Genomic DNA, 25,924 nt, shown 5'->3' with positions numbered 1-25,924 from the left:
CTCACACACACACAAGCACGCACGCGCGCACGTACACGTATAGATACAGACACAGGGAGCTAAGAAATTACAGCACTCGCTCGACACAGACTCTCTATAGTTGATTTGCTAAAATTATTTCAAAGTAACAACAGAGCATTGCGGTATTTGACACAGCAAAATTTATCGGCTTGCAGGCAGGAGACTGACTTGTTATGCATCTTGACTAACGCCTCCATTGGACGCGCGCACATTGTATCCTAGAAAACCCTGCATAAATATTCGTTTCCACCAATTGCGTTTCTGGGAATACACACATGATGAATAGATTATTACACTTAGTTTTGCTGTATAGAAGAAATTAACATGAATGGCGAATTATACTCTTGAACACAAGGTAAATAAATCTTTTTTTAGAGCCAGACGTTGCAACATAAACAATTCACACATATAACACCAACATCATATCAGCCAAAGAGAAAAATACACTATTTCCACTTGCAAACCTGGAAGAGTTTCAACGTTAGGATGATGCAACCCCAATAGTCAAGTCTTCCAGTCATAAGTGTAATATTTGGCGATGGAGGCTGGAATTCCGGAGCATCTCTGGCACCAGTCGAGATGTCGTTCTCAGCTTCTACTGCCATAACAGCGCCACCTGTGCGGAATAAATGGTTCCGTTGGCAGTGCTTTCGTAAGCTCCAAGTGTTCTCCCTGTGGAAGTGCATTTCCGCGAACGCTCGTCATTCGCCTTGAAATACACAAATTCTTCAGACGCCTAAGGTGCCGTAAGGTGTTCGTCTTTGCAATTAACAAGGAATACCTTGTGGTCGGTGCGCTAATTGCCGTATTTTCGCGCATAAAAAGCGATCTCATGAGTGTTGATAATATGACTGGTGTTTCTCGACATTGGTACTTGCGCTTTTTTAAAGAACACAGTACATAAGAACGCGGTTATCGTTTAGAGAAATTAGGCACTTTACTCCCTAGGTTTTGTACGTGGCTTGTGTAGCATTTCTACCCAATTCCTCTTCTATGTGAACAACCACAAATAAGACGTGTAGGTTACAATTGAGGAGTGTTTGGTTCAAAAACGAGAAATGACAGGCGAAAATCAGAAACTATTCATAAAAAACCGGAGAAAGGGAATAAGCTCAGGCCGTTCTGGCGAATCTTAATTACACTTTAATTCAGAAAGGAGTACACACTACTATAACTTGTGATCTTGCATGGATACACTGTGGAGATATACCATACAGTATACCATTGATTTTCACTACTATTTGAGATGGCGATGTGACCGTTAACTGGTTTAAAGCAAAAAATAGTGATGTCGAAATTGTTTTGCCTCGTGCTCTCGCGTTACGCTCGTATAAAATAAGTAAGGCATTATTGCGGGGTTATCTTCAGTAGCCGTAGTACAGAAATTTGTGACTCCCTTAAATTTATGTTTATCTCTTTTCGACCGAGTAAAGCATACATGTTCATTTTCAAAACACACCTAAATTATTTTTCTATCCGACATAGTTGAGTCTGAGATCGGGCAATAAACATTTAGTATGAATTGTCCTGGAATTGGTATTCCCAAAAAACCAAATTTGGTTTTATGAAGTGCTGTTTGCTTAAACGTTTTTGGAGCAAATAGCAAATACCAAAACTATGTCGCCGAAATCTACGTTTCTTAGATGTTCGTATCACACGATATATTTTGGAATTTACGGCTTCCGAAAGGCCAGATTTAGTCCGAACACATTTTGTAATTTCCCCAAAAAAGAATACTTCAGCTTCCAATATACAATGCACCAAAAGCCCTTTCTCTATTTTTGCATTTAGCGTGAACACCGTATTTGCACCATTCTAGCACACCACTCATTCTAAAACGCCGACAAGTTTACTATGAAAACACCAAAAAGCAGGTTGCGCTGATTATACCCCGCACGTGTAAACCCATGACACCTTGTAGCTGGCTCAAGACATTTTATTTGAAACAAAAAACGTAGGCAGAAAGAACCGCTGGTGTTTCATGAACTTCTTATCTAGCTGCTGCAGGATTCAAAACATGAGCAGGAAACATGCCAAGCGTTTGGTTTTTCAAGTGTTTTCATAATTTGTTACGTGACAGGCTCCTCAATTTAGTGCTTTCTGAATTCCGCCATGTATTGAAGTTTTGAAAAACATTCATGCTCAGTTGCGGTGAACGCTTGTATGAAAATATGGCTTTTATTGTTGGCGCCAATCGCGCATAAAGTCTCCAGGACGAATCGTGTGTGTGACTGATGTCATTCGGGTCTCCTCGATATCTGCAAGGAAAATTACCTTTCACTTGAAGGACGCTTTAAAGTGGTGCTTCTTCGAGATAATAACAGCTGAACTAAAGTGCAAATTGCAGGGCAGCAACGCGTGGAACAGTTGTATAATACGTCCATTGTGGATTGCACGGGCCAAAATTCATCGAAGAGATTTCAAAAGCTTGTTTGGATTAAGTTGAGCTGTATTCCGCAATTAGTGGTCCTGACGATGCTTTTAAAAGGGTTAAAGACGATTTCGTTGCTCAGCCCTGTTGTAACGAGCACACAAGTATGAAGGCTATTTATAGTAAAAAAAATGTCGCGCTTCAAAAGTTTGCAAACAGCGTAGTATTCTGCAGAAAGAATTGGTTGCCATAGTTATATAAATTAAAATGTCAAAGCACATAATAACAAGTCAATGTATTTTCAGGGCAATCTTCTTACGGAAAAGCCGTACGCACACTCTTAAAAATTGCCGTACGTTTGCTTCGCCACAATGCTCCAGAAGGGCCATTCAGCGTGACCAAATGTACTCATCTGGCGAATGACGAGGTCAAGCATGCGATTACAATAAAAAATGGTTTCTTCGCTGTCACAACAGCGAAAGGAGTGCATAGGCGCTGTTGTCACAGGGCATGAACTGTATTTTCAATAATCGCATGATTGACCTCGTCATTCGCCATATTCGCACACCTGGTTAAGCTGATTGGTAGTTCTGCATCGTTGTAGTGAAGCCCGCCTGCAGCGATCTTGAAGGGTGTAGTGTGTTTATGAACCTAGCCTTTGATAAATACAGCAACATTGCGAGACCACGGGAGGAGGCTTTGTAGACGGAATTTTATTACCGATCCACAGCTAAGCCAGAACAAACCGAACACTCTGATGATGATCGTTGCCGCCTGCGGAACAAAGATGAAGGGGACCAGTTCTGGCTGAGCAATAATGAGGCCTATACGTGCAGAGAAGCGGGGTCAAGTTCGAGCAGATACTCATAATGTGTACAAAATATCTACCGATCCTCTACTTTGACCGTATTTCAAGCATTTGTGCAATTTGCACTGATGCTGGCAATATGGCAAGCTTGCAGCTCTGCCGCAATGCCGTTCCCGCACCCATTTATCCCAATAATGCCGGTTAGTACAGACCGCAGTCGCTAAGAGAGAAATTCAAGAAATTGCTTTCCAGTGCAGCTGCCAGGGCCACGGTGTCTTGTCTTTATAATTACCGAGTGTTTTCATGCTGTTTAGGCACTAGTACTGTTGTTACCCATGGACATCCAAAGGAACCCTTTTCATCAAATGGACGAAATCGTCGCAGAACTCGAAAAAATTAGCTCTGGACAAAACAGACTCATAACCAATTTTGAAGAACGGATGAAACAGCTCCTAAACACAGGAAAAAAAACGTTGTCGGATCTGGGGAAGCGCAAGACTAACTTAGAATGCCATTGCCCCCACGAAATAACCCCGCCTAGTTTTACGCCGACACTACCGCAAACCAGCGACTTAGTTTCTGAACATTAAAATTATCTGGGTGACGCAGAAAAACGGTCAAGCCACTATACCTTAATCTTCTATAACCTTTCAGAACATGCCGCCAAAGAAAAAAATAGTGAAATAGAACAACGTGTCGTTAAACACTGTCATTAACCCCTCAGAATAAAAATTAACGCGAAGAAAATAGATGCAGCCCGTCGCCTCGAGTGCCACATAACTGACCGCTGGCTCCCGAGGATTGCGAGGTACACGCTCTACAAAACCAAATAAAACGAGCTTGTAAATGCTCGAAAGTTACATGGAAGTGATTCCAGCATTGGTGAAGGTTTTTTCCTTCCGGTTCGCACTGCCCGCATTTATTTATTTGCTTTCGCCACCCCAGCCAGTGCGGTTTTCACAAATGATTCTCTTGCGAAACACAACTGGAAATATTTCTTCACGACCTGCATGCTAAACTTGACAACAACTTACAAAAGGACGGGATCTTTCTAGATCACACAAAACTACTCGACACAGCGCGCCACGAACGATTACTCTGAAATCATCCAGTTAAACTTATACCCAACTCTACTAACATTGAGCGAAGCATTTCTCACTAATTGTTTTAAATTTGTTTTTCTAAATAACCGTTCTGAATTTGAGCATGTCAAAAGCAAACGTTCCGAGTGTATCAAAGCACCATCAGGTGCACATTAAGGTTCGGGTGTAGGCTCCCTTGTATTTCAAATATACCTTAAAGGGACATTGAAGTGAATTTGTCAAGCTTCCTGTTTTGCTTGCACTGCGTGTACTGACTCAAATTAAGACATTTTTCTTCGTTTATACCTGTTGATACGTCGGTAGATATTTTATAAAGCACAAAAGAAGAAAAACTACCACGCGAGGTCTCCGGCGGCCGCACCAACTAATGGCTGTCACATCGGGAGGAGGTGCACCGTGATTGGTGGTGAGATGTTTGAGTGGCGCCCCCTGACTGTGACGTCGGCTTAGGGACTCGCTCCGCTGTCGTCTGCTACACCCCGCTTGAGAGGGGCAGCAGTGCCTGTGCTAGAAATCGCCCGCTCTGATAGTTTCGTGAATTAAAAGCGTGTTTCTAGTAATTCAGTTATTTGTGCCAGCTTCCGGCGCATCTGAATACTCACAAGCTGTATCCCCCACAAGTTTGCAACACACAAAAAGAGAGAGAACAACTTTCTTCAGAGGATCGGTAAGACTCAACCTTTCTAGCTGATTCGCGAGGTTCAGCGCTCAAATCTGCTCGATAAGTATTCAAACTGCATAGGCTTCCCTACAGTGTTTTTCAGATGCTCTTAGACTCAACAGTACCAAGCAGCGGGCCCCTACACGCATATCGCAGAGCAGGAAATAAAGCGGCGGTACTCTATTCAATTCGTTGTTGTTTACTTGTATAAAATGAATGTTTGTGTGTGTGTATGCGTGCGTGCGTGCGTGCGTGCGTGTGTGTGTGCGTGCGTGCGTGTGTGTGTGTGTGTGTGTGTGGGTGTGTGTGTGTGCACAACGCATTAATGTTTGTGCACCATCTCAAATGTCTTATTAGTTGATTTGTGTATGTTTGGGAGGCTCACAAAGATCGGGTGGATATTTTGCTGTACGGCTTATGCATTCTCTTCTTCAGAAATTGGCTTTCGTTGTGGCTATGTGGAAGAACGTACATATCAGCAGCTTGCCTTGTTTATCCACAAGCAAATACAAGAAGGTGGTTTGTGCCACGCCACCGCGATCGCGCCCCAAACAGCGGTGTCCAGAGTACTCGAATGCGGTTTTTGTGCTCTGAATTTCTACCGTAACCATCGTTATTATAACGAACTGACTCACGCCGAACAATTATGACATGATTACGGCATTGAAGGCTTCATATACTCGCTAACGAGGGCAATAAATAGTATACGTGCATATATTACAAGAATCAAAACCGAAGAGTATTTCCAAGCAGCTCTTTATTGTTTTCCAACCTTTTTAACCCTATTGCTTTCAAACAAATCCTGGTCTACTGGGAATGGTGTTCTATGAAGTTAGGAAAATATCACTCCTACTGTCTTGTCCTGGGCTTCGTACCCGGCTAACTAATCAGCACGGTTTTACTGTTAAATAAAGTTTTCTCGTCTTCCTCCCTCTGCCTTCCTCTTGAGTGTAGTCTTCCTATGAGGCTTGCCTGAATATTCGGAAGATATGGCATGGGAAATGTACCAAAATATCACTCTAGGTCTGAACAAACATGGTGTTACTGTATCGTAATGAAGACCTGACTTGTTTTGCTCAATAAATCTCCATTATGGTTAGAAGCTTGGTATAGAACCAGCACGCGCGTAGACACGCAGTTGGTTATTTGGAACTCAACAGTTTTTGAAGCCCATAGTGCATGTAAGCATAATTTCGTGCCATAACAAAGTAAAGTGATGGATACAGTGAAGTGAAGCGATACAGTACTTTCGAGCGTTACGCAAGGTTGCAAAAAAATGTTTTACGTTACATATGATTACGGGGAATAGTAATGCCTTCTGCCAGAAGCGACAGCCCCGAAGAGTAGGAATTTGTTTTGGGCATGCAATTACACTGTTGTCGGTTACTAGCAGCTGGCTGTTCTCATTGTTCGAAAGATTGCTTAATACAGAAGCGGACGACTAGCTCAGGCTTTTCGCGCTCCGCACAGTACCGCCTTCGCAAGGAATGGGGTGACGCCGGTAATGTTTGTTCCACAGCGGAATTCAAAATTTTATTTTTACTTATGCCTTGAGCTAGTGTATGAGACTTTAATCTTGTTATTATGATAAAAAGTAGCGCACACGCAAAATCTGGTGCAAACAAACATCAAAAGTCAACCGAGCGCGAAGATACAGCAGGGAGATCGAGCTCAAGCGAAGCAGACGACAAATGCGCGAATCCCTAAGCCGACGTCAGGAAGGCACGCTTGGCAGCGCCGCCCGTGGTCGCTCTCACCTCCAATTGGCCTATGTCCAAGATTAGCATTCGAACAAGTTTCGGTTTCGGTTCTGCAAAACAACATGCTTGACATCCGACGTTATCGTTGAATGGGCTTTCTAGACATTTCAATAATCGCCATACCGCACTTCTGCCACGTTGTCGGCTCTACAATGTCTAAGATAAGCCTCCCAGGACGGCTTATATTCGTAGCAATCATTAGCCGATGCCTACGCAGTGGATAAACGCCCTCCTCATCAGCGCAGACGCTGAAATTCTATGCGCTTTTCCCCAATATTTGGAGCTTGCCTCAGTCATTCCTGTATCGTAAAAGGCGTGTTCGAACCAGGCCAAGGGTCTGCTGATTATGGACTGTGCCCACTTCCCGCATGCAGTCGGTGCTTATGGCAACAGCACGCCAATGAGAACTCGCTACCGCGTCAGTGTCAGCCTTCGCGCGGTCTGAGAACTCGCTCGTGGAGCAGTGCACGTTACGAACCAAAACTGGCGCACTCTGTATAGAAATCATTGGCCGAAAACGAAAAAATCAAAGTACAATAATAAATAAAAATTTACCCTCGAGGATTAGAAGTTGCGACTTGCAAAACAACACTCCTAGCGCTTAAGACCACTGGGACTCCGGCCAGCGGTGCCGGAGTTTGAAATATCCGGTATATAATGTATAACCCGTTTAAACATTTATTTTGTTTTAGCGTTTCAAGCAGCTTAGGTGACTATTTGTTGTATAGCGCTCGTGAAGCAAGCGTCCTCCAAATGTACACAGTATCTCAAGTCTAGCTATTATTTTTTTAGACGGAAAATGGTTCGCAGATGAGTCGTCATGCTTCTGACGACTGTGCTTGTTCAGCCAGCGCAAAAAAGTGCTTCCTTCTACCTAGTTTTACGCTGTACGGTTTACGTTTCAGCTCATTTTATTTCCATAGTACCTATATTGACTTAGCTGACTCTTCTCTTGCCTTCAAGTGGCCTTAGACTTTCCTACTAGCGTACGAGTCAGCGAAGCGTCTCATGTGCGCCTGTGCAGCGTTTGTGTGGAGCGACCTGGATTTGGAGCTTGATACAGTGTAGAAAATAACAAAGTAAAAAAGCCACATTCTTCCATTCACAAACGTCTCGTGGCTTAGTTTCAACTGAGCGAACGAATTGCGACGGCCCTTCGGCAGCCGGCGGATTAAACGTTGGGCCGACTGACTCCGTCAGAAGGTTAGCGAGCCGTGCAGTAGCGCAGTCAAGCCAAGTCATCTCCTCCTGACGTCACACGAAAATGCAAGAGAAAATGGGAGATAATGCAGAGAGGCCGACAGCATTTTGGAATTGATATTTGTACTAAATAAATTCGCGTAAACGCACTCAGAGTCGTCGAAACATGGCCTATGGACTCCGGACTACAATTTGCGCTAGTAATCTCGCAATGTCTACAAATCACTTCAGTGTCTTTTTAGCGATTAACCCCTCAGCGTACACTGAAAAGTTCGCATGTTTGCAGATGACTGCGTACCGAACGGTAAGTAACGCTGCAGTCAAGCTACTCTCCAGCAAAACCTTAACCGCCATAAGAACGGTGCAATAAATGGCTTCTGTCAGTTAAACTAAACAAGTGCCAACTTGTTTCATTATCCCTCCTGTAAAAAATCATTTTCTTTTGTCGTGTAACATCGTGAACGACCCTATACAGTAACAATCATGCTCGAAATATCTAAGTCTTACATTGCATTTCTATTTTACTTGGAATGCAATAGAATGATTCTGATGTCGCATATTTCACATCTGTATAGGGCCATGCAGGGCTAAGCTCTCCATTTCACGTAAGCAGCTCCTTGGCTCTCTCCATTGTACACGACGGTTCTCTAGGAATAAATCAGTTAAAAGGTTGATTTTGTATATTGGCAGTGTGCCGCAGTCCATCGTTTGTAAGAGGGATCTAGCGGCGATAACAGACCACGGGAAATTCTCAAAGTAATTCAAATGTTTCTGCGATTACACACATTCTATTTTCTCATTTGGATGCAATTAGTTCGTTTCTGCTCACATCCGATGACATTCTCAGTGTTTCAAATCGTGGCATTTGCATTTTGGCCCCTTTTTTTTAGTCAATGTGACCAAATATTAGTGCAGGCATAAGTTCCGGGTGGAGGGGCGGTTTGTTGTGATGGCGTCAGTGCTGGCCACTATGCCTGCCGAGCGTACGAGCACCAGCGAGGCGTACAACAGACGCCACTGCTCACGAGGGGCGGTTCTGAAATCCCGGTTTTTTAAGCGACAGATATTTAGAAGGACCGGCGGCGTTCTGTCAAAAAACGGATGCATTTCGCCATACAACGGTTCGCCCACCAAGAATCTCTGATCAGATCTCGCGACGCACTTCACATGCGTGAAACCAGACGTCCATTGTGTTGAAACGGTTTACTCGAAAATCGCGAAAAAGGAACGAAGAAGGAGTAAAATTGCATGCGGCTTATCTCATAACGCATCGGTATACATTTGAATCGGTGTAGATGCGTTACCTAATGCGCGAAGAATCGCCGATTGGTTCGTTGGATCGTCATTGGGGTCTGTGAATATTTATCGATCGATTGGACGTTCTTTCAGCGAAAATTGGGCGAACTTTTTGCTTTCACGCTTCCCTCAACTTTCCTTAGGAAGGGATGCTAAATGTGTAGTTTTAGTTACCGCTGTACATCGCTGTTCTTCTTTCTACTGCGCACTTGCCGGCGCGACACACGATCCCTCACATCTTTATTCCCGAATCGTGACCTACAGGTTACCTGAATGTGTTACTATCGACTTCTGGAATGTTTTTTGGGGTGAATTCTATTGTACCAGCAATCTCATCCCGCAAGAATTATGAAAATTTGTTCACTATCACCGAAACTACGCGCGACTAGAAATCGTGCATAATTGTTTCCTCTCAGATCAACCACAGACAACGTGACGAAAGCTGCGCGCTCTCTCCCGGAAAGGGGGTGGCCGCAGGCATTCTCTTCGCGGGCCTTTGATATATCAGAGGCCGCGGAGTTATCTCCTTTCCTCCGCAACGTGGATGGGCCCGTTACTGGTCTGGTGCAACAAAAGTGCAAGCATGGCTGCCTGCTCGCGAGCCAGCGCACAGGCTAATGGGGCGCTTTTAAAAAAATAAACGTTTGTTGTCGAGTGGCCTGGTTGAAAGGGTACTATTGTGTTTGTCACTCAAACTCCGCGATAATTCAAAACACAAACTAAACGCCAAAACTGTGAGCACAGGTTCAGGGATCGAAGACGTTGGTACACAACCGACGATGACGGATCTTCACACAGGAAATACGAGAAATCAGCCGCGAACTTGACTAGCGACAGCCAATACGAAACCATGGCCGCACTAACGTTTATTTCGGCCATGCCAGGGGTGCATAATGAATAACTGAAGAGAGGCGCGATGCGTATTTACGCGTCTTTCGCAGCGATTTGCCTGCTGATCCCTTTGCTGATCCTTGCCTGCTGAGATATTCCTGGCGGAGCAATGTAAACGTCGCGAAGGTGTACTTGCACTGCCCAAAGAGTGTTACAGCCTTTCTTTTTGGTTTGCACAGCTGACGTACTTCGGTAGACTCTTGATGATCACGGCCACATTTGAGGTTGTTAAAAATTTGGTTACTTCTTTGGCGGGAGTAACTACGACTCTCGTTTCCCGTGCGGAGACATTGGAGCGCTTGTAATTCAGCGTGGGAGGAGGCCAACCGCTGAGGGTGGTAACGCCTTCAATTATTCCAGCGTGACAAAATGCGGGGGTGTCAATGTTGCGTGGTAACTACTTCACCCATGCTTTACAGTTCGCTATACGGATGGCATAAGACCCAAGAGTGTGGGGAACCCCTTTGACGAAGATGAAAAGGGGCCCAAAATGCGAGCTAATCGGCCGCCGATTGAAGTGATGAGCTCTTCTAACCCAAATTTCCGGGTCAAGGGTGCAGAGTTACGGGGCGTTTGGTGGATTGAAATCTCCGGGTGGTCCTGCGCCTCGCCGAGGTTCCCGCTCGGAAACGGCGGATCCTTCAGAGTGGGAAGAAGTTTGAATAATAACGGTCACCAATGGCCGCGAGATGACATTTGTGATGACATCACCTTGCATATATGCACCTAAAGACAACCACTGCAATGTCACCACAAATAGAGATAAAATAGTTATTGTAGCTGCAGATTTCTACAAGATCTGCACAGTAGCGTCGATATCCGGGATAATGTTTAGCAAGGAACTAGTTCAGAGGAGGTCCACATCCCACTCATTAACTACAGAAGAACTAACGAAGGCTTTGAAAGAAATGCACAGCTGTAAAGCACCTGGCGAGGGTCAGACAACAGCAGACCTCTTGAAAGATGGCGGGACAAATTGAGCTAGAAAAACTGGTAAACAAGTCTATGCATGCCCTAATGACCGCGAGTGTAACAGAATCTTGGAAGAACATGAGCATCATTTTATTCTATAAGAAGAGTGACACGAAGGACTTAAAAAATTACAGGCCTATCAGCTTACTGTCAGTCGTCTACAAGTTACTTACAAAGGTAATCACTGACAGAATTTCTGCCACCCTAAATTTCAGTCAACCAGACAAACAAGCAAGGATTTGTTGTGGCTATTCGGAAATGGACCAAATTCACAGTATCATTGAGGTGATGTAGAATGGTGCGCAGTATCCCCAACCCCTAAATATAGCCTTCATAGATCATGAGAAAGCATTTGACTCGCTCCAAACCTCAGCAATCATTTAGGCATTGCGGGATCAGGGTGGAGACGAGCATTAGGAATACTAGAGGATATCTACAATGGGACCACAGCTACAATCGTCCTCCACAAGGAGAGCAGTAAAATACCTATAAGGGCGTCAGACAAACAGACACTATTATTCCAATGTTATTCACAGCATGTTTAAAAGAGGTATTCAGAACATTGGATTAGGAACAAGTTGGCGTAAGGCTTAATGGAGAATACCTCAGTAACCTCAGATTTGCTGATGCCGTTGCCTTGCTAAGTAACTCGGGGGACGAATTGCAAAGCATGCGTTTAGCACTGGACAAATAGAGTAGAACCGTGGGCGTGAAAAGTAATATGCAGAAAACCAAAGTAGTGATGAATAACCTCGCGTCAGCACAGCGGTTCCAGATAGGTGGTGAGGCACTGGAAGTGGTAAGCGATTATATCTACTTAGCCCAAGTGCTGGCCCCGGACCAACCATCAGGCAAAGATAACTAAAAGGATAACAATGGAGTGTAGTGCATTCGTCAGGCATTCTCAGATAATGAAGGGCTGTCTATCATTGTCCGTGAAGATGAAAGTACATGATAGCTGCATCTTACCGGTAGTCGCGTACTGGGCAGAAACTTGGAGGATTGCTAAAAGGGTTCAAGTTATATTGAGGACAACTGATCGAGCAATGGAACGGAAGATGATCGGTGTAGCATTACGTGACAAGAAGAGAGCGGAGTGGGTCAGGGAACAAACGCGTGTTGAGGACATATTAGTAGAAATTAAGAAGAAATGGGTGTGGGAAGGGCATATAATGCAGAGGCAAGATAATCGTTCGTCTTTAAGGCTTACAGAGAGGATGCCTAGAGAAGGCAAGCGCGGCAGGGGGCGGCAGAAGGTTAGAAGGGCAGATGAGGTTAAGAAGTGTGCTAGGATAAATTGGACGCAGTTACCACAGGACCGGGAAATTAGATCTATTGGAGAGGACTTTGCCCCGGTTGCTGATAGATAGGCTGAAGATGATGATGGCTGCGAGGCATGCTGGACTTCAGTGGCAGGGGTGGTAATCAAGAGGAACATATATCCTTAATAACTCTGGCAAGGTAGCGGGAAGTCCCCCCCGCCCTTAAAGAGACGGTTGCGTTCGAGTCGGCTCAAGTAGACATACGCAACAGTAGCAGCGGGGTGTGCGTTTATGCAAATAGACAAAAATCCGTCGTTGGCACGAACGTCTCGGTTCATACAGGTGATTATCGCCTGTGGCTCATGGGGCTCGAGTTCGTTCTTGTGAATGTGGGAGGCCCAGACCAGTTCATGGTTGGTGATCAGCCATTTCTCGCCCCCGTTAATGTGATGAATGAGCAATGATGGACCAGCGGGTGCAACTTCATTGTTTTGCCTTCGGCTCCACCTTCGAAGATGTGCTTCTGTGGTAACGGCGCAAGTCGCTGTGTCCGTTCACGGCTGTCTCGATGAGGAAACGGGCTCTCGGATCAACGATGGTGCACTGAGGACTTGATATTTTTTGTTGTGGTGCTCATACATCTTAATAATAATGTTTACGTTAATCTAAAGCTTTAAGTAAATGTAATTATTAGACGCTGCTGAAATATTCGCTTGACAGTGAGGGAAAAGTCAGGGAGCTTTTGACAAAATCGAAACTAGTTGGTTGAGGTTGCGGTAGTTTGAAAAGTGTCAAGTAGGACTTTTTATTGTTTCGTTCGACTCGTCGACATGCCTGTTTTGATAGGATTGGAATTAAAAAGCGCCAAAAATGGTAGTCTGCAGGGCGCGAGACCCAATAGAAATGTGGGGGTTTGGAATTGGTCAACAAAAGCAAGACTGCCGATATCCGTGCATTCGTTGTTGCGAAAACGCCTAAAAGGAGCGAAGTATTGGTATAAATATACTGTACGCTATCAGCGACGCTAATGCCATCATAAAAAAAAATATTCATGACATACTCAAATTAGCCGAGTATTTTCGCACCAAACTGTGCTCTTCTGCCCCTGACTCAGACACAAGTGATCCGATAACTAGTGGCGGTCAGGTGCCGGCGGTTAGGACAGATGAGGTAGCAATGGTGCTCAAAGCAATTAAGGAAGGCAAAGCTGCAGGCGATGACGGCATTACGGCTGTTATAATGTGCAGCGCAGGGAACAAAGTGCTAAAAAAGGTTGCAGCCCTCTCCTCGCAGTGCTGGAGATCTTGGATGGTGCAAAGGTGTGGAAAAATGCGAATTTAGTTCTCTTTCATAAAACGTGGTTGCCAAAGAGCTTTAAAATTACAGTCCCATGAGACTGCAGCCAGCTACCTAGAAATTATTTACAAAGTTAATTCTCAATCGTATAGCTCCCACTTTACACTTTGAACAACCACGAGAACAGACCGGTTTTAGGAAAGATTTGGCACTTCAGACAATATAGACGCTAATGAGGTGAAAGAAAAGTTTTCAGAATATAATACAGCCCTGTATATGGCTTTTAGGATTATGAAACAGCATTTGACGCAGTGCCCACATTAGCAGTAATAACTGTGTTACGTGAACATGGCGTATACTAGGCATACGTTGCGCTCTTCAAAAGTATTTACGATGAATGAACGGCACTACACAACCCCTTCAACAAATTGAAAGTTTGCTTGAGCAAACAGCGACGCCCGTGGCGAACCGTCCGTCAGTGGAATGCCGGTGGCGGTCAGCGCAGCGTTATTGTGCACGGCTTTGTGTCGTTTTTCTGCCGTGCGGCTTGCAAAGCGAACGTAACCCCACGTGCATTTTTCAGATCGGTAAATCTTGAGTGTGGATGTGACGTTTACGAGGCATGCCATGTGTGTTATTTACGCCCATACTCAGTATTTACAAATAGCAGACGACGCTCAATGCGCCAAGATGGAAGTCAAGCTGGAAGTGAAAGTTCGTTGCTTCATGCAGTTTTTTCATTCCTGCATGCAGTTTCGCGAATCGAGGAGTATATTGCCGCTAAATGCTCCCACAAAGCCGGTGTGTGCAACCGATCTAGGAATGCTGCGGCGCTGGCCTTTGGCAGTTGATGACGAAACGGCGCCGAAGTCGTGCAGAAGCGAAAGACAGAGTTGGAGGGTGTCTTCGAAGATTTACCTCAAAACAGAAATTGTGACGGACGACGCTTCCGTATCTTCATTACCTACGGTTGAAACGTGTTTAATTTTCCAGAAATGCTCTTACTACAGCCATCGGGAATCATTGATAGAACAAATACTGCATGATAGTAGAATGTTATTGCTTGTCGTGGAGAAGCATTGCTTTACAAGAATTACAATGGTTGCTGGCTAGGTGGTAAATGGTTTTTCAAAAACCAATTCCTGCGTGGCTGAAGGACTCAAGACAGGAGGGTGCCCGAAACCTGTACTCAGCTTCACAACTGAATGCTGCGGTCGGTTTACAAGCTGCCACCTACGCTTGAAAAATCACGCACACCTCCGTCTAACGACGATGATGGTTTATCGCAAAGCTCTATCGTATGGGTTTCCTTGGTTGTTTTCTGTATTTAAACTTTGACTAGTTGAGGGTCGAATTTGACCAGCACGCAGTTGGGTTTTTTGATCAGAGCGTCTTTGACTTTGACCATTTCCCATTCGATTTCGCACGAAGAAAGCTTTGTGTTCAACCATCATAATCATTGGACGGAGGGCTAGATGATTGTACTGTTCAATTTTGAACTTCCATGCCCCCTCTCCAAATCTAGACTTTTTCCAGCGTGTAGGAAATGTGTCTGTGAAGGAGGACTCGGGCTCATGCACCCATATTTGAGGCAACTAATTGCGCGTTTTTGGTGTCTTCACCCGGCATTACACGATTTTTTAGGTACTGTGTAAAGAATACTTAAACATTAAAAAACACCGGCTGACGTTAACTCTGCCACATTTTTTAACTATCGGTGCCAGCCTTTATTCTACGCAGGGGGCAAAACGGGAAGAGAAGGAGGGATGGTTTGTAGCTTAAGCTGTTGAGTTGGTCAATAACTTTGGCTCTTGATAAAATGACCACCACAAATGTGGGATTTCCACTTCGGCTTTCAGGCTCCCATGCTGTCACAGTGTCGCTCACCAAAACCGAAGGTACAAAGCTCACGGGTACAGAAAGTGTAAACTACCGCAACATTTCTACGGCTACACGGTAATCCATCTCGTATGCAGGTGCCTTTCTATTTAAAGAACACGTATCGAGGTATCCCAGCGATAAGGCTGGCGTGGAAACCGTAGTCATTGAAACCAGTGAAGATAATTTAAAGTGGTGCAAATGAATTCTAATATTGCTAATAGTTACATTCCTACTCAGATCGCGCGGAGCCAGGCGCAGAGCGCTGCAAAAAGCGCTCGTGTGAAATGTAGCCCTTCCCCAACCTTACAAGCATCCAATGAGTTTGCTTAGCCCTGAGTGCATTTAAGAAGAAAATAATACTAATAATAGTAGTTTTATTCGTACTCAGAACGGGTGGAGCCAAGCGCAGATCGCTGCAAAAAGCGCTCATGCCATTGCAGCCGACACCCAACTTTAGACGCGTCCGGCAAGTTTACGTAGTCGTTACTGCATCCAAAAAACCAACACATCTGTTTAGACTTCGTTTCGTCTCACGTGTCTGCTCACAACACCACCAAAACGTACAAAGCAACGAAGCAAACACGACAAAAACAACGGGAGGCTGTAAAGTCCAATGCACCGGCTCATTCCACTGACGAGGGGAGCGCCGAGTGGTGGCGCCACCCGTCCAGCTGCCCGGTCCCTATACAAAAGGGTGTCTGGCAAGGGAGCACAATATACCAACAGTTATTTACTGCCCGACTGCAGAATGTGTTCAGAAACCTCAGGTGAAGGAAAACAGGGGTGATAATCCGCCTTTTTCATTGCGCCGTGGCGGACTCTGGTGGGACCACCGTGAATCAATATGGAAGGGGAGCAAGTGGGCGGCTGCTGCAGCGGAAGGAGAAGCAATGCTGGGTTACTGGTGTTTATTTGTTTTACGTGAATTGCACAGCCAGCCTAAAGCTACAAAAGTAGTAACTATGCTGGAAGCCGTGCGGTTTGGACGCACGTTTTGTTTCGCAGCGGTTCTGCAAGTGTGACTACCGGAGGTTGGCAATCGGAGGCTGTGGCCGCGATTTTCACACGCCGTTTAGGTTTGTTTTCCAGCTCGTAAGAAGGAGGGAAGGGAAACATGGACCTCTGTTAAACAGCAGCATAAACGCAGACACCTAATGAGGCCTTTATAAAAATTGTTGCTTGAGGCTGGTATGTGATTTCAGCGATTCAAAAGTTTATATGTGGCTGCAGATTTGTTCAATTCCACCGTTCTTTTTGTCTGTTTCTTATCATAAAAGCATAAATGCATGTGAAGGTTACTTTTGTGAGCGTTTTGACCGAAGAAAGCGAAGTCGAAAGCAACCTAATCAACCGAAGTTCAAAGCAACGTACTCAGGAAAGTGCTTTTTTTGGGTGCATTTTTAGTGGTAACCGCACTGCTTCATCCTACTCGCAGAATTACACTTTCTTGTTTAGAAGAACTGTCAGTTTGAAAAGTTCGTATTAGTTCATTCCTTTTAAACAGCGGAATCATCACGGGCAAAAAAAGTGCTACACAGGAACAGCATTTCTACTGAAATCGCAAGCTCCTTGTCGTTTGGATCAATACATTTTTCAGCAGCAGCGATCACAAGAAGAAAAAAAAATCATCAATTTCCGCAATCACGTCAGGACAAAAAAATCTCCAAAAAGGATTCGCACCACCACATTCGAGCTGTGCTGTGTTTCTGACGCTATAGACCACTGGGCTACGGCGCAGCAAGGGACCACACTCGAATGCCGCGGACACGAAGCTGACGCTTAACTTATGTTTTGCACCTGCCCGAACAGGTTTTTTTATAGTATTGCTGACACAGTCTGATCATTCTTTGAATAGCGTTTGTCCACTAACAGAATCTGGACCCCCCCCCCTCCTCCCCCCTTGCACGAATACCTGAAACCCATTGACTGTGTCAGTTATTCGGCCAAGAAATACGATCACAAATTTTTATTGCAAACAGGTCGCGAGTCTACGAGTCGAAAAAAATGTGCTCTTCATACTTTTGTTTTGCGCTTTACGATAGAAACATCAGCTGATTTTGATTCTTCGCTTCCTAGTTGAAGTTGGGTACTCTTCTTACGGACGTTACGTGCCTTACATTTTCTACAAGCGTGCCAGCTGTGTACGCATATGGAGCTTCTAAGTCAGCTAAGTTTCACTACATGGGCTCAGTTACAGCAGCAGAGAGCAGTGGGGTCACCGCAGAGCAGACTAGCCGACCCCTGCCAGACTGTTTCTGGCCTCCTCCACTAAGGACATGCGCATCAGCAGCAGCGTTATGAAAGAGGCGGAATAACGGGGAATATCTTACCAACCTAAGGTTTTCAGATGACATTGTCCTGTTCAGTCAAAGCAGAAAGGATTTGCAGCGCATGCTGTGCCAATTGTGATCGAAAAGTACTGCAGCATGTTTGAAATCAAACACAAAGAAATCGAAGGTAATGTTCAATCAGCATGCCATAACACGAGAATTTAGGTTAGGTAACGAGTTGCTGGATATAGTAGGCGAGGATGTGTAGCTTCGCAAATCATACCTGCTGATCCAAACCATTAAAAAGAAATTACCCTGAGAATTTGCATGGGATGGGCTGGTTTCGGTAAGAATTAAGATATCCTAACTTACAAGCTGCCTCTTTTCCTCAAAAAGCTGGTATTTATTCACGGCGTTCTTCCAGTAATGACGTACGGGGCAGAAACTTGGGGTCTTACTAATCGACTTCAAAGGAAACTTAGATCGGCATAACAGGCTATGGAGAGGAGAATGCTTGGGGTCATGCTGAGGCACAGGACTCTAGCCGCGTAGATTAGGGAAAAGCCTAAGATGTAAGACATTGTAGTTCAAATTGAACGAGAAAATGGGCATGAGCGGGCCACGTTATGCGCATGAGGGTCACCTGGTGGACCATCCGTTTAACACAGTTTTTCCAAAAAGTCCTAAAACGATATTGAGGTCGGCCACGCACTCGATGGAGAGATGTGCGGCGGAAATTTGGGGGGAGAACATGGACTCAAGCTAGCATTCCATAGACGTAGCTGGATATCTCTGGGAGAGCCTTTCGTACTGCAGTGGACGCAAGCAGGTGGGGATGATCATGATGATGATGATGAATAAGAAAACCACAAAAATATCATAAGCACAATGAAGAGAAAGATGCGCAGAAAGGAATATTTCTGCCTAATTATTTCAAGAAAGAAGGCCTTGTCAAGTGGCTTACCGGCAGCGTCAAAGAAGAAGCGTGTACTTCTCACTGGATCATTGTCAATCTGACACTCGAAAGGAGCGTCCACTTCAGCTTCAGCGTACTTGATACCCAGCGTGTAGGTGCGGCCTTTCGAGGTCAACACTGAGGCTCTAAGGTCCTTATTGACGACGCGTAAGTACCTTGTCTCAATGCATCTTGGGCCCTCGGGATTCCATAGTGTCTGAAATAGGAAATTTCTTCTATAAAAATCGATTTGGACTACTCGGCGAATGACATTAACAGTTAATAAACTGTAATCACACCCTTTCAGGATAACGTAACGCTAAAGAAGAAGCGCTGCTCTGAGGAAGCCTTACGCAGCGGCTACAATGGGTTTTCCTCAACTACAATGTACAATACTAGAAAAAAACAAAATGGCTTAAAACGTTTTAGGACATAATTTTAATTCAGTTCCTTATATTTAGCCTATTAAGCATTAAAACAATAGCCTTAAGGGTTCCATTCCGCACGAAAGCACAGCTGCTGTTGTTGGCTCATCAAGAAAATGGTAACCGCCAAAAAGAGCAAAGAAATATAAAACACATACGTGATTTCATACCATATGAACACGCGTCTGCTCAGTACCAGCCTGGTACTCTAGCAAATGTGCTATCTCCGCGCTTCAACGGCGTTGTATGGACGTTTTTGTTGTCGTTGCTGATTTCTTCGTGGCAAATACCAACACCGTCTGTATTACATTGCCTATTGCGTTAGATAAAAATTTCGACGCAGGTACTGTCCTGCTGCTCTCCCCTGCCCTTATGCGCTCGCTAGCCTTACCACGTGCTTCCGTCCGGAGTACTGTCCGACGGGCAGGGCCTCTTGCGGCAAAATTCCGCGGTCATCCGCGGTCAGTCGCGTGCCGGCGAATACGCCTGGAGCTTCTTTATACGAGATAGCACCTCCATAAGATTTGTCCGAACACTTTTCACACGCAGCAGTGATTACGTATCTCCAGTACTATAAAGACGTGCAAAAACGCCCTCTATACGGCCGCCACTGCAGGCGATGGCGGCGCTGCGCGTGGTTTGGGCGGCCACGCTGCACACGCGGATGCCCATCACCCAATCAATGAAAAGCATAGGGATCCGGTATGCAGTGGTGTGGGGTGTGGTTTCGTGCGTGTCTCTTGTTTCGTGTGTGATGCCGTTTAGTTTATGTGCTTTTGTGTAGCGGAATGACAGTGTTGCGTGCCTGGGTGCATGAAAAGTAAAGTACACGGTAAATAGTTTTAAGACATCCCACGACGACTAAGGGGCTTTTACGCATTGGTAGAGACACTCATGCAAGGACGCGCTGGGAATAAACACGTCCTTGGGTTCCAGTTTGCCTGGCACAAAGTACATACTTTAGAGTGCTGTTTATTTTGAAGTGTAGGTCGACTGCCGGAGCTAGCGTCGTTAGAAGGCTAATGTAATTTTTTCGCAAAAAAAAAAAACGGGCTAATTCATTCGCGCTTAAACTAGGCGCATTCGTCGCTGTTTATGCCAGCCATATTTTTAATAAAACTTAGACAAACATTTTATCGGTCGTTGCGAATATAATATATAAGCCCGCTACTCCCGCACCCCCCCCCCCCTTACCTTATCTAACAAACTCCATACACAACGCATATTGTTCACGTAATGGAAGGAATCTTAATAGAACCGAGGTGCCAAATAATGTCGAGAAGCTTGATGTAATATGTCGAATATAAAATTCGGCATACATTATATGAAGATTGAGCGTGAAATAGAGCGCCAACGCCGGTGGTGCTGCACCCCGCATGACGGCTGATCCGCGGGCTGTGCGGCTCCTGCACGGGCGACGGGTGGCTTTCCCTCACGAATCCGAATTACCAAATGGCGGATGGTCTCGCAACTCTTAGCTCTCGATGCGAGCTAAATAGAGGAACTTAAGACACTCCAAAGGCCTCCCTACTGCCTCCCATTGGGAAACCGCGGCTAACGCGACAGACAATATGGGCGGCGTTCCATATACACACTTAGGGTATAAACCCGGCATCGGGAGCTTTGAGGGGCAGTGCACTCGCTTCGCAAAATTCACAAAACTGCAATTATAAAATATAAGTTGTAGAATAGTGCTTGCCGCGTTATAGCCGATAATGAGTGCACATGACCAGAACACGTGCACATAAGAGCACAAAACCCTGGTCCTACGCAACCTGTCGCATGTGCCAGTCTGTTTGCTGACGTAACTGGCGCCATGTGACGAAGAAGGGAAAGCTATCAAATGGACGGGAACACGGCATTGGCAGAAAATAAATTTCGAAAGTAATTACGCCAGAAGACAAAACACGAAAGCCAAAAAAAAACGCTATAACGACGTGGCAGCAAAGAGGGTATTTGGTGTCGCCAGTTTCTTGCCTTGACACCATGTAAACAGAAACAAGGGCCCTGAAGAATTTTATTTTACAGACGTCAGATATTGGTAATACCTAAGGAAACGGAAGGTGGATGTAAAGAGCGTTGGTTGATTCGGTGCTCTTTACACCTCTTTACAGAAAAATGAAGCAAGGGCACACAGAAGAATAGATGTTACGCTGGTCACGATGCGAAATGTAATCGTTTCCTGAGATCGATATTATCAGGAGCATCTCAAACAATCGGCAAGCAAGAGTGCCGGCAGCACTCCTTGACTAAAAAATATTTCATTTTATTTCTGAACTTATGCATCAAGTAAAACTGAGTGACTTGAGTTGGTATAGCATCTTAGGAAAAACGAGCGCGCAGTGGGACGGGATAAAATAATTAAAGCCGTTCCACTCAACGTGCAAGCTGTCGAAAGTGCAGAGCAGCAATTCGCAATAATGGGCTGTGGCGCCGGTTCCGGCTGCCTGCTGCTACCCATCACACTCTTCGCCTTCCTGACTAATTCATATATTGATGACTTGAGCGGAGGTTTGTCCAAGGCAACTAAAATTTTCCGTTATCGCAGTGCTCGCGCGCCCCTGCCTGGAACAACGCGAGCGGGAATTCTGTTCTTTCTTTCTTTATTTTCATGTCGCGCGTTCAGGCGCCTTGCTGCGCAGTTTGGAGCAGACCGTTTCTGGCGGCCACTTTTTTCTCTTACTATTGTACAACCCAACCCTACGTGCGTCAATAACTATATCAATGCGGGTACTTCCGGTTGATTACATGTATTTGTCCCTAAATGTACCGGCAGTTATTTTTTTTTTGCGGTAAATAGCGGGAAGATTATGACATGCGCCACGGTTCACGAAATTCGAACAGTTATGGCGATATAAAGGGCTTGTTTTGCGGAGTTACTGTGGTACACCGTTGCGGTTACGCCGTGGGGTTCTACTTATGCCCGTAATCTTTCCTCGCCACCTGATTTCGGTAGTGGCGTGACATTGAACTGCGTGACGGTGAACAAGCTACGACGCTAAGGCTACGACGAGCTACGACGCAATAAGCCGAGCCCCTAAAGCGCCTTGCCTTTCAGAGCCCGCTTGCACAACGGTGCAAGCATCATGTCACAGCACGCCTGTGTTCCCGTCACGAAGCTACACCCGACGAGCGCCATTTAGGTCACCGAGAACCATATACCCTGTGTGCATATATGGCGCTCGTCAGCAGTAGATCAAATCAAACGCAAAGTAAGTATATAAGTTTTTTATTTGCACAGTTCCCGCTTCAGTGTTTGTACTCTTCATCGTACGCCACCTCAATGTATTCGTCGAGCGCTCACTAACTGTTGAAGACCTGCACTACAAGTTCTTATTCTTCTTGTTCTTCTGTGCGACTGCACTCCCGCATGGCAGCGCGGCGCGCTTCCCGATACGCCGTCACTTTCCTGGGATTCCGTATTTTCTTTGGTCGCCCCATCACAAACGTGCGCGAAACAGAGTCGGAGAGAGTTGTGCCGTCGCCGCCGCGGCGCTTCTGTGTTTTATGAGCGCAGGCGTTTGCCCCTAGCATTGAAGGACTCTGCCCCTAGCAACGAAGAGAGAGTGACATCAGGAACAGGCGACAGTCGTAGTGTCGGGGACGCCGGTCGCTGAAATGCTGATTGACACGTGAGCTCGGTATTTTTTGTATTCTTTTTGCGAGTCTCTCCCGCGGCGCACGCCCACGCGCAAGCCTGGATACATATAGGAGACAAAGCGCTTGCGCTGTTAGCTTTTATTCTTTTTCTTAACAAAAAGCTCATTCTTAAGTTGTAGTCTCAACTTCGGAGTTTTTCACAAATTCTCGCTTGTGATTATACGCGGTGTCGTCATTCAACCCCCCATGGTTACATGCTCTCGGCATTTTCTTTGTATTGTTTTTGCGTATGGACGGTGCAACGAAGAGCTTAAACAGTGGTGCGGTTAAACTAGAGCAGACGCAGCCGTGGCGCACTACACACGAGTTTTTTTGTTTTTTTTTTTACAATGCGAATACTTTGTATAAGCAATTACGCACATGCGCAGACGTACAGGTTCTCAATGACATGCAGCAACATAAAATAATGCACTGACGAGACAAGAACAACAAGAAGACGCGTGGGCGGGCAGGCGGGCAGGTCGCTTGGTTATAGAGGTTGTTAAATCCCACGTAGGGATGCGCCCCGCTTTTGGGAAGCAAGAAAAGAGTACTACGATGTTGGGAGCATGCGGTTAGCACAGCGCTTCGTGTGTGAGATGACGAAAAAAATGTAGTGGCTACGAGAAGTCTGAAGAAATCGCTCTTTGTCGAGGCTTGTCTACTTTTACCTTTATGGCGCCGTGAAACGCGGGAAACGCCCAGAATCTTCCGCTAAAGGATAGAGAGCCTCCGCTTCGAAGAAGTCGTCTTCGCAAATTAATTACGAGGTTGCTAAAGGCAGCAACCGAGCTCTATCAAACCCCGTCATGGTCTCCGCATCACTTGCAAGAGGCCATTTACCCGCTCGCAAGTAATGAAGCCTGCCTTAATGTGCTTGATGACAATAATAAAAAAACACAGAAAGGTGGCGATATCGAGCGAGTTTTACCAACGCCTTGAAGTACAAGGAAAGCATATGCCCTTCCCTAAAGCGACTGCCCTCAGTAATAAACGATATCCGGGAGCCCGACGTAAGAGTTCCCGAGAGCGGGACTCCCTGGAAACCACTATCTCCTAAACCACGAAGCATCGTATTTGAAGGCGTTTACACTGCATCTAATATGAACTGGCCCTCTAACGTGGGCTCCGCGCACTGACATCGCCAACAAGCGCTGCCGACGCCAGAACTTCCTTGTTTTTCTGGCGAGCCACGCGAAGGGCATGGCTTTTAGGACCATTTTGAGGGGGCGATTTACCACACCCGGACCTTATAGACACCACGATATTTCGGTATTTAAGGTCCTACCAGACCGAGGATGCAGACAGCATCATTGAGCGGGTTCGCCTCAACAAAAGAAATCACACTCAAACCATGAAGATGCTTATCGACTGCTTGGGACGCACGAAGCTGCTTGGAAACGTCCACATCGACAGTCAGTTCGCCGTTTTTCCACTAGAGCTGTCATCACAAGTGTCACAACTTCGAGAATTATGCAAGTAGGTGCCATTTGGATTCGCGCTCTCCAATACATGGTGTTGCGGCTACAAAGTACGCGGTAATAACGAATCGCGTTTTCATACCCTCGCTGGCAGATGGCTTGCTAGGTCTATACCTTTAGCCAATGCCAGCGGCAGCACCAAGACAAGAAATTCAGAACGCGATGTCAGGGGCATCATGGCGTTATTGAAGGTCAGGTAAAAAGCAGGGACAAAAATGTGAGCTTTTGGGCGTAGTTCCAACTCTAGTGCTTTATCAAAACAACGACCACCTAGAAGTGCTTAGTTACCGGGCACTTTGGCCTTGTCCGCCGGGTTTGCATAGAGTTCTATAGATTCGCCATTGAACGACAAACTGACGTGCCGCCTGTGCGATCATTACAGTCGCAAAGCGGGTGATTGCTGCTCAGTATATTCAACACAGGAAAAGCGAAGACACCTTTCAAGGACTCACAGCTGTGTTAGATGCGCAAAAAAAAGGCCAATGGATCGTTACTGCAATACTATGGCGCGCGTTATGTGCTACACCTTTTTAAAACGTCACATTACCGTTCTTTGCGACATTTGGGAGAGATTGGTGACCACAGCCCTAAGGTGTCTGGCTCTGACAGATAAGCTGACGTTAGGATGTTTCGCAAACAGACTGCAATAAACGGCGGCTTCTTCCAGCAGCTCTTTCTCCACGTCAGTGCTGCTCCAAACAGCCAGCTTGTGGACATATAAAGAATGCGTTTGTGCGTTAGTCCGGGTATTTCTCGACGCAGGCAGCAAACGGACTTTCGATAAACCGACATATCTCGATATCTGGCGTTGGCCTGTTGTTGAAGGGAGGACCTATCACTGGTCACATATGGCAGCTCGAATCGCCTGGGACCGTACAAGTTCCGGAAAGTTCTGATCACCCTCTAAACTTAAAGAGGGAGATGAAATGTGGCCGAAGTCCGTTCTGTCAAGGATATGCCTTTAGAAACCCGCAACAAACCGATGCTTCGCGACAACAACTACGAGTATCCGAAGAACCTGAAAAGGGGTACTTCAAAGACCAACAATAACTAAGCGCCCTAGTTCACTCGAGCCACCAGTGGAGACTCGTACATAAACGTATCGAGCATGTCAAGTGCACCATTTGCGCCGTTAACACCGCGTTTGGCTGGGTGGTACAGGTACCATATGCTGAGGAAAATATTGTCAACCTGACAAGCAGCTGCGCGAGTGCATTGTGTTTGCCGGTATTGAATTAGCGGGTATGGTGGCGAACTACTCAAGCCCTCAGAGATATACAAATGAGACGCCTCCATATCGCAGGGGCTCTCCGACAAGGACTATGCCCAATGTGAAGACCATGGTAATGGGTCTGGCGACGCTGGGGCTATGTTGCCACATTCTCCCTCCACTAGCGAGACGCTCAAGCCACGGTGTCCACCGCCTAGCAAAAGGGAAGAGTCGCAAAGCTCTCTGAAAAGAGAGGGCTCACGTGACCGACAGCCAAGTGCGCACATTCACACGTTGAAGCTGAAGAGTTGGCGGGCTTCAGAGCGACGGGTGCAGAATCGCTATGTTCAACCCGTGACGCATCGCAGAGGTGTTCTTAAAGTATTGAAAGCGGCGCATCGGATCGTGGAAATACAAGGTGC

At 45.8% G+C, this 25,924-nt stretch overlaps 2 protein-coding genes across 2 annotated transcripts in view; both read right to left on the bottom strand.

The window, feature by feature from the left end:
• The window catches only part of LOC144169203 (striated muscle preferentially expressed protein kinase-like), a 290,267-nt gene that overhangs the window by 41,379 nt on the left and 222,964 nt on the right, over nucleotides 1–25,924 (bottom strand). The window lies entirely within an intron of this gene.
• LOC144170924 (uncharacterized) overlaps nucleotides 1–25,924 on the bottom strand; it is a 57,879-nt gene that overhangs the window by 11,047 nt on the left and 20,908 nt on the right. The window contains exons 3-4 of the mRNA XM_077700924.1: nucleotides 18,757–18,964; nucleotides 486–637 (exon numbers count right to left, since the gene is read on the bottom strand). Of these exons, the coding sequence (XP_077557050.1) occupies nucleotides 486–637; nucleotides 18,757–18,964 (360 nt within the window). The remainder of the gene's footprint in view (nucleotides 1–485; nucleotides 638–18,756; nucleotides 18,965–25,924) is intronic.

This window comes from Haemaphysalis longicornis, unplaced genomic scaffold, assembly GCF_048455015.1.
Source record: "Haemaphysalis longicornis isolate Haplotype H1 unplaced genomic scaffold, Haemaphysalis longicornis Haplotype H1 scaffold_2, whole genome shotgun sequence".
Classification (NCBI taxonomy): Eukaryota; Metazoa; Arthropoda; class Arachnida; order Ixodida; family Ixodidae; genus Haemaphysalis; species Haemaphysalis longicornis.
Note: the sequence above shows the minus strand (reverse complement) of the source record. Positions and strands in the feature narration are given on the sequence as shown.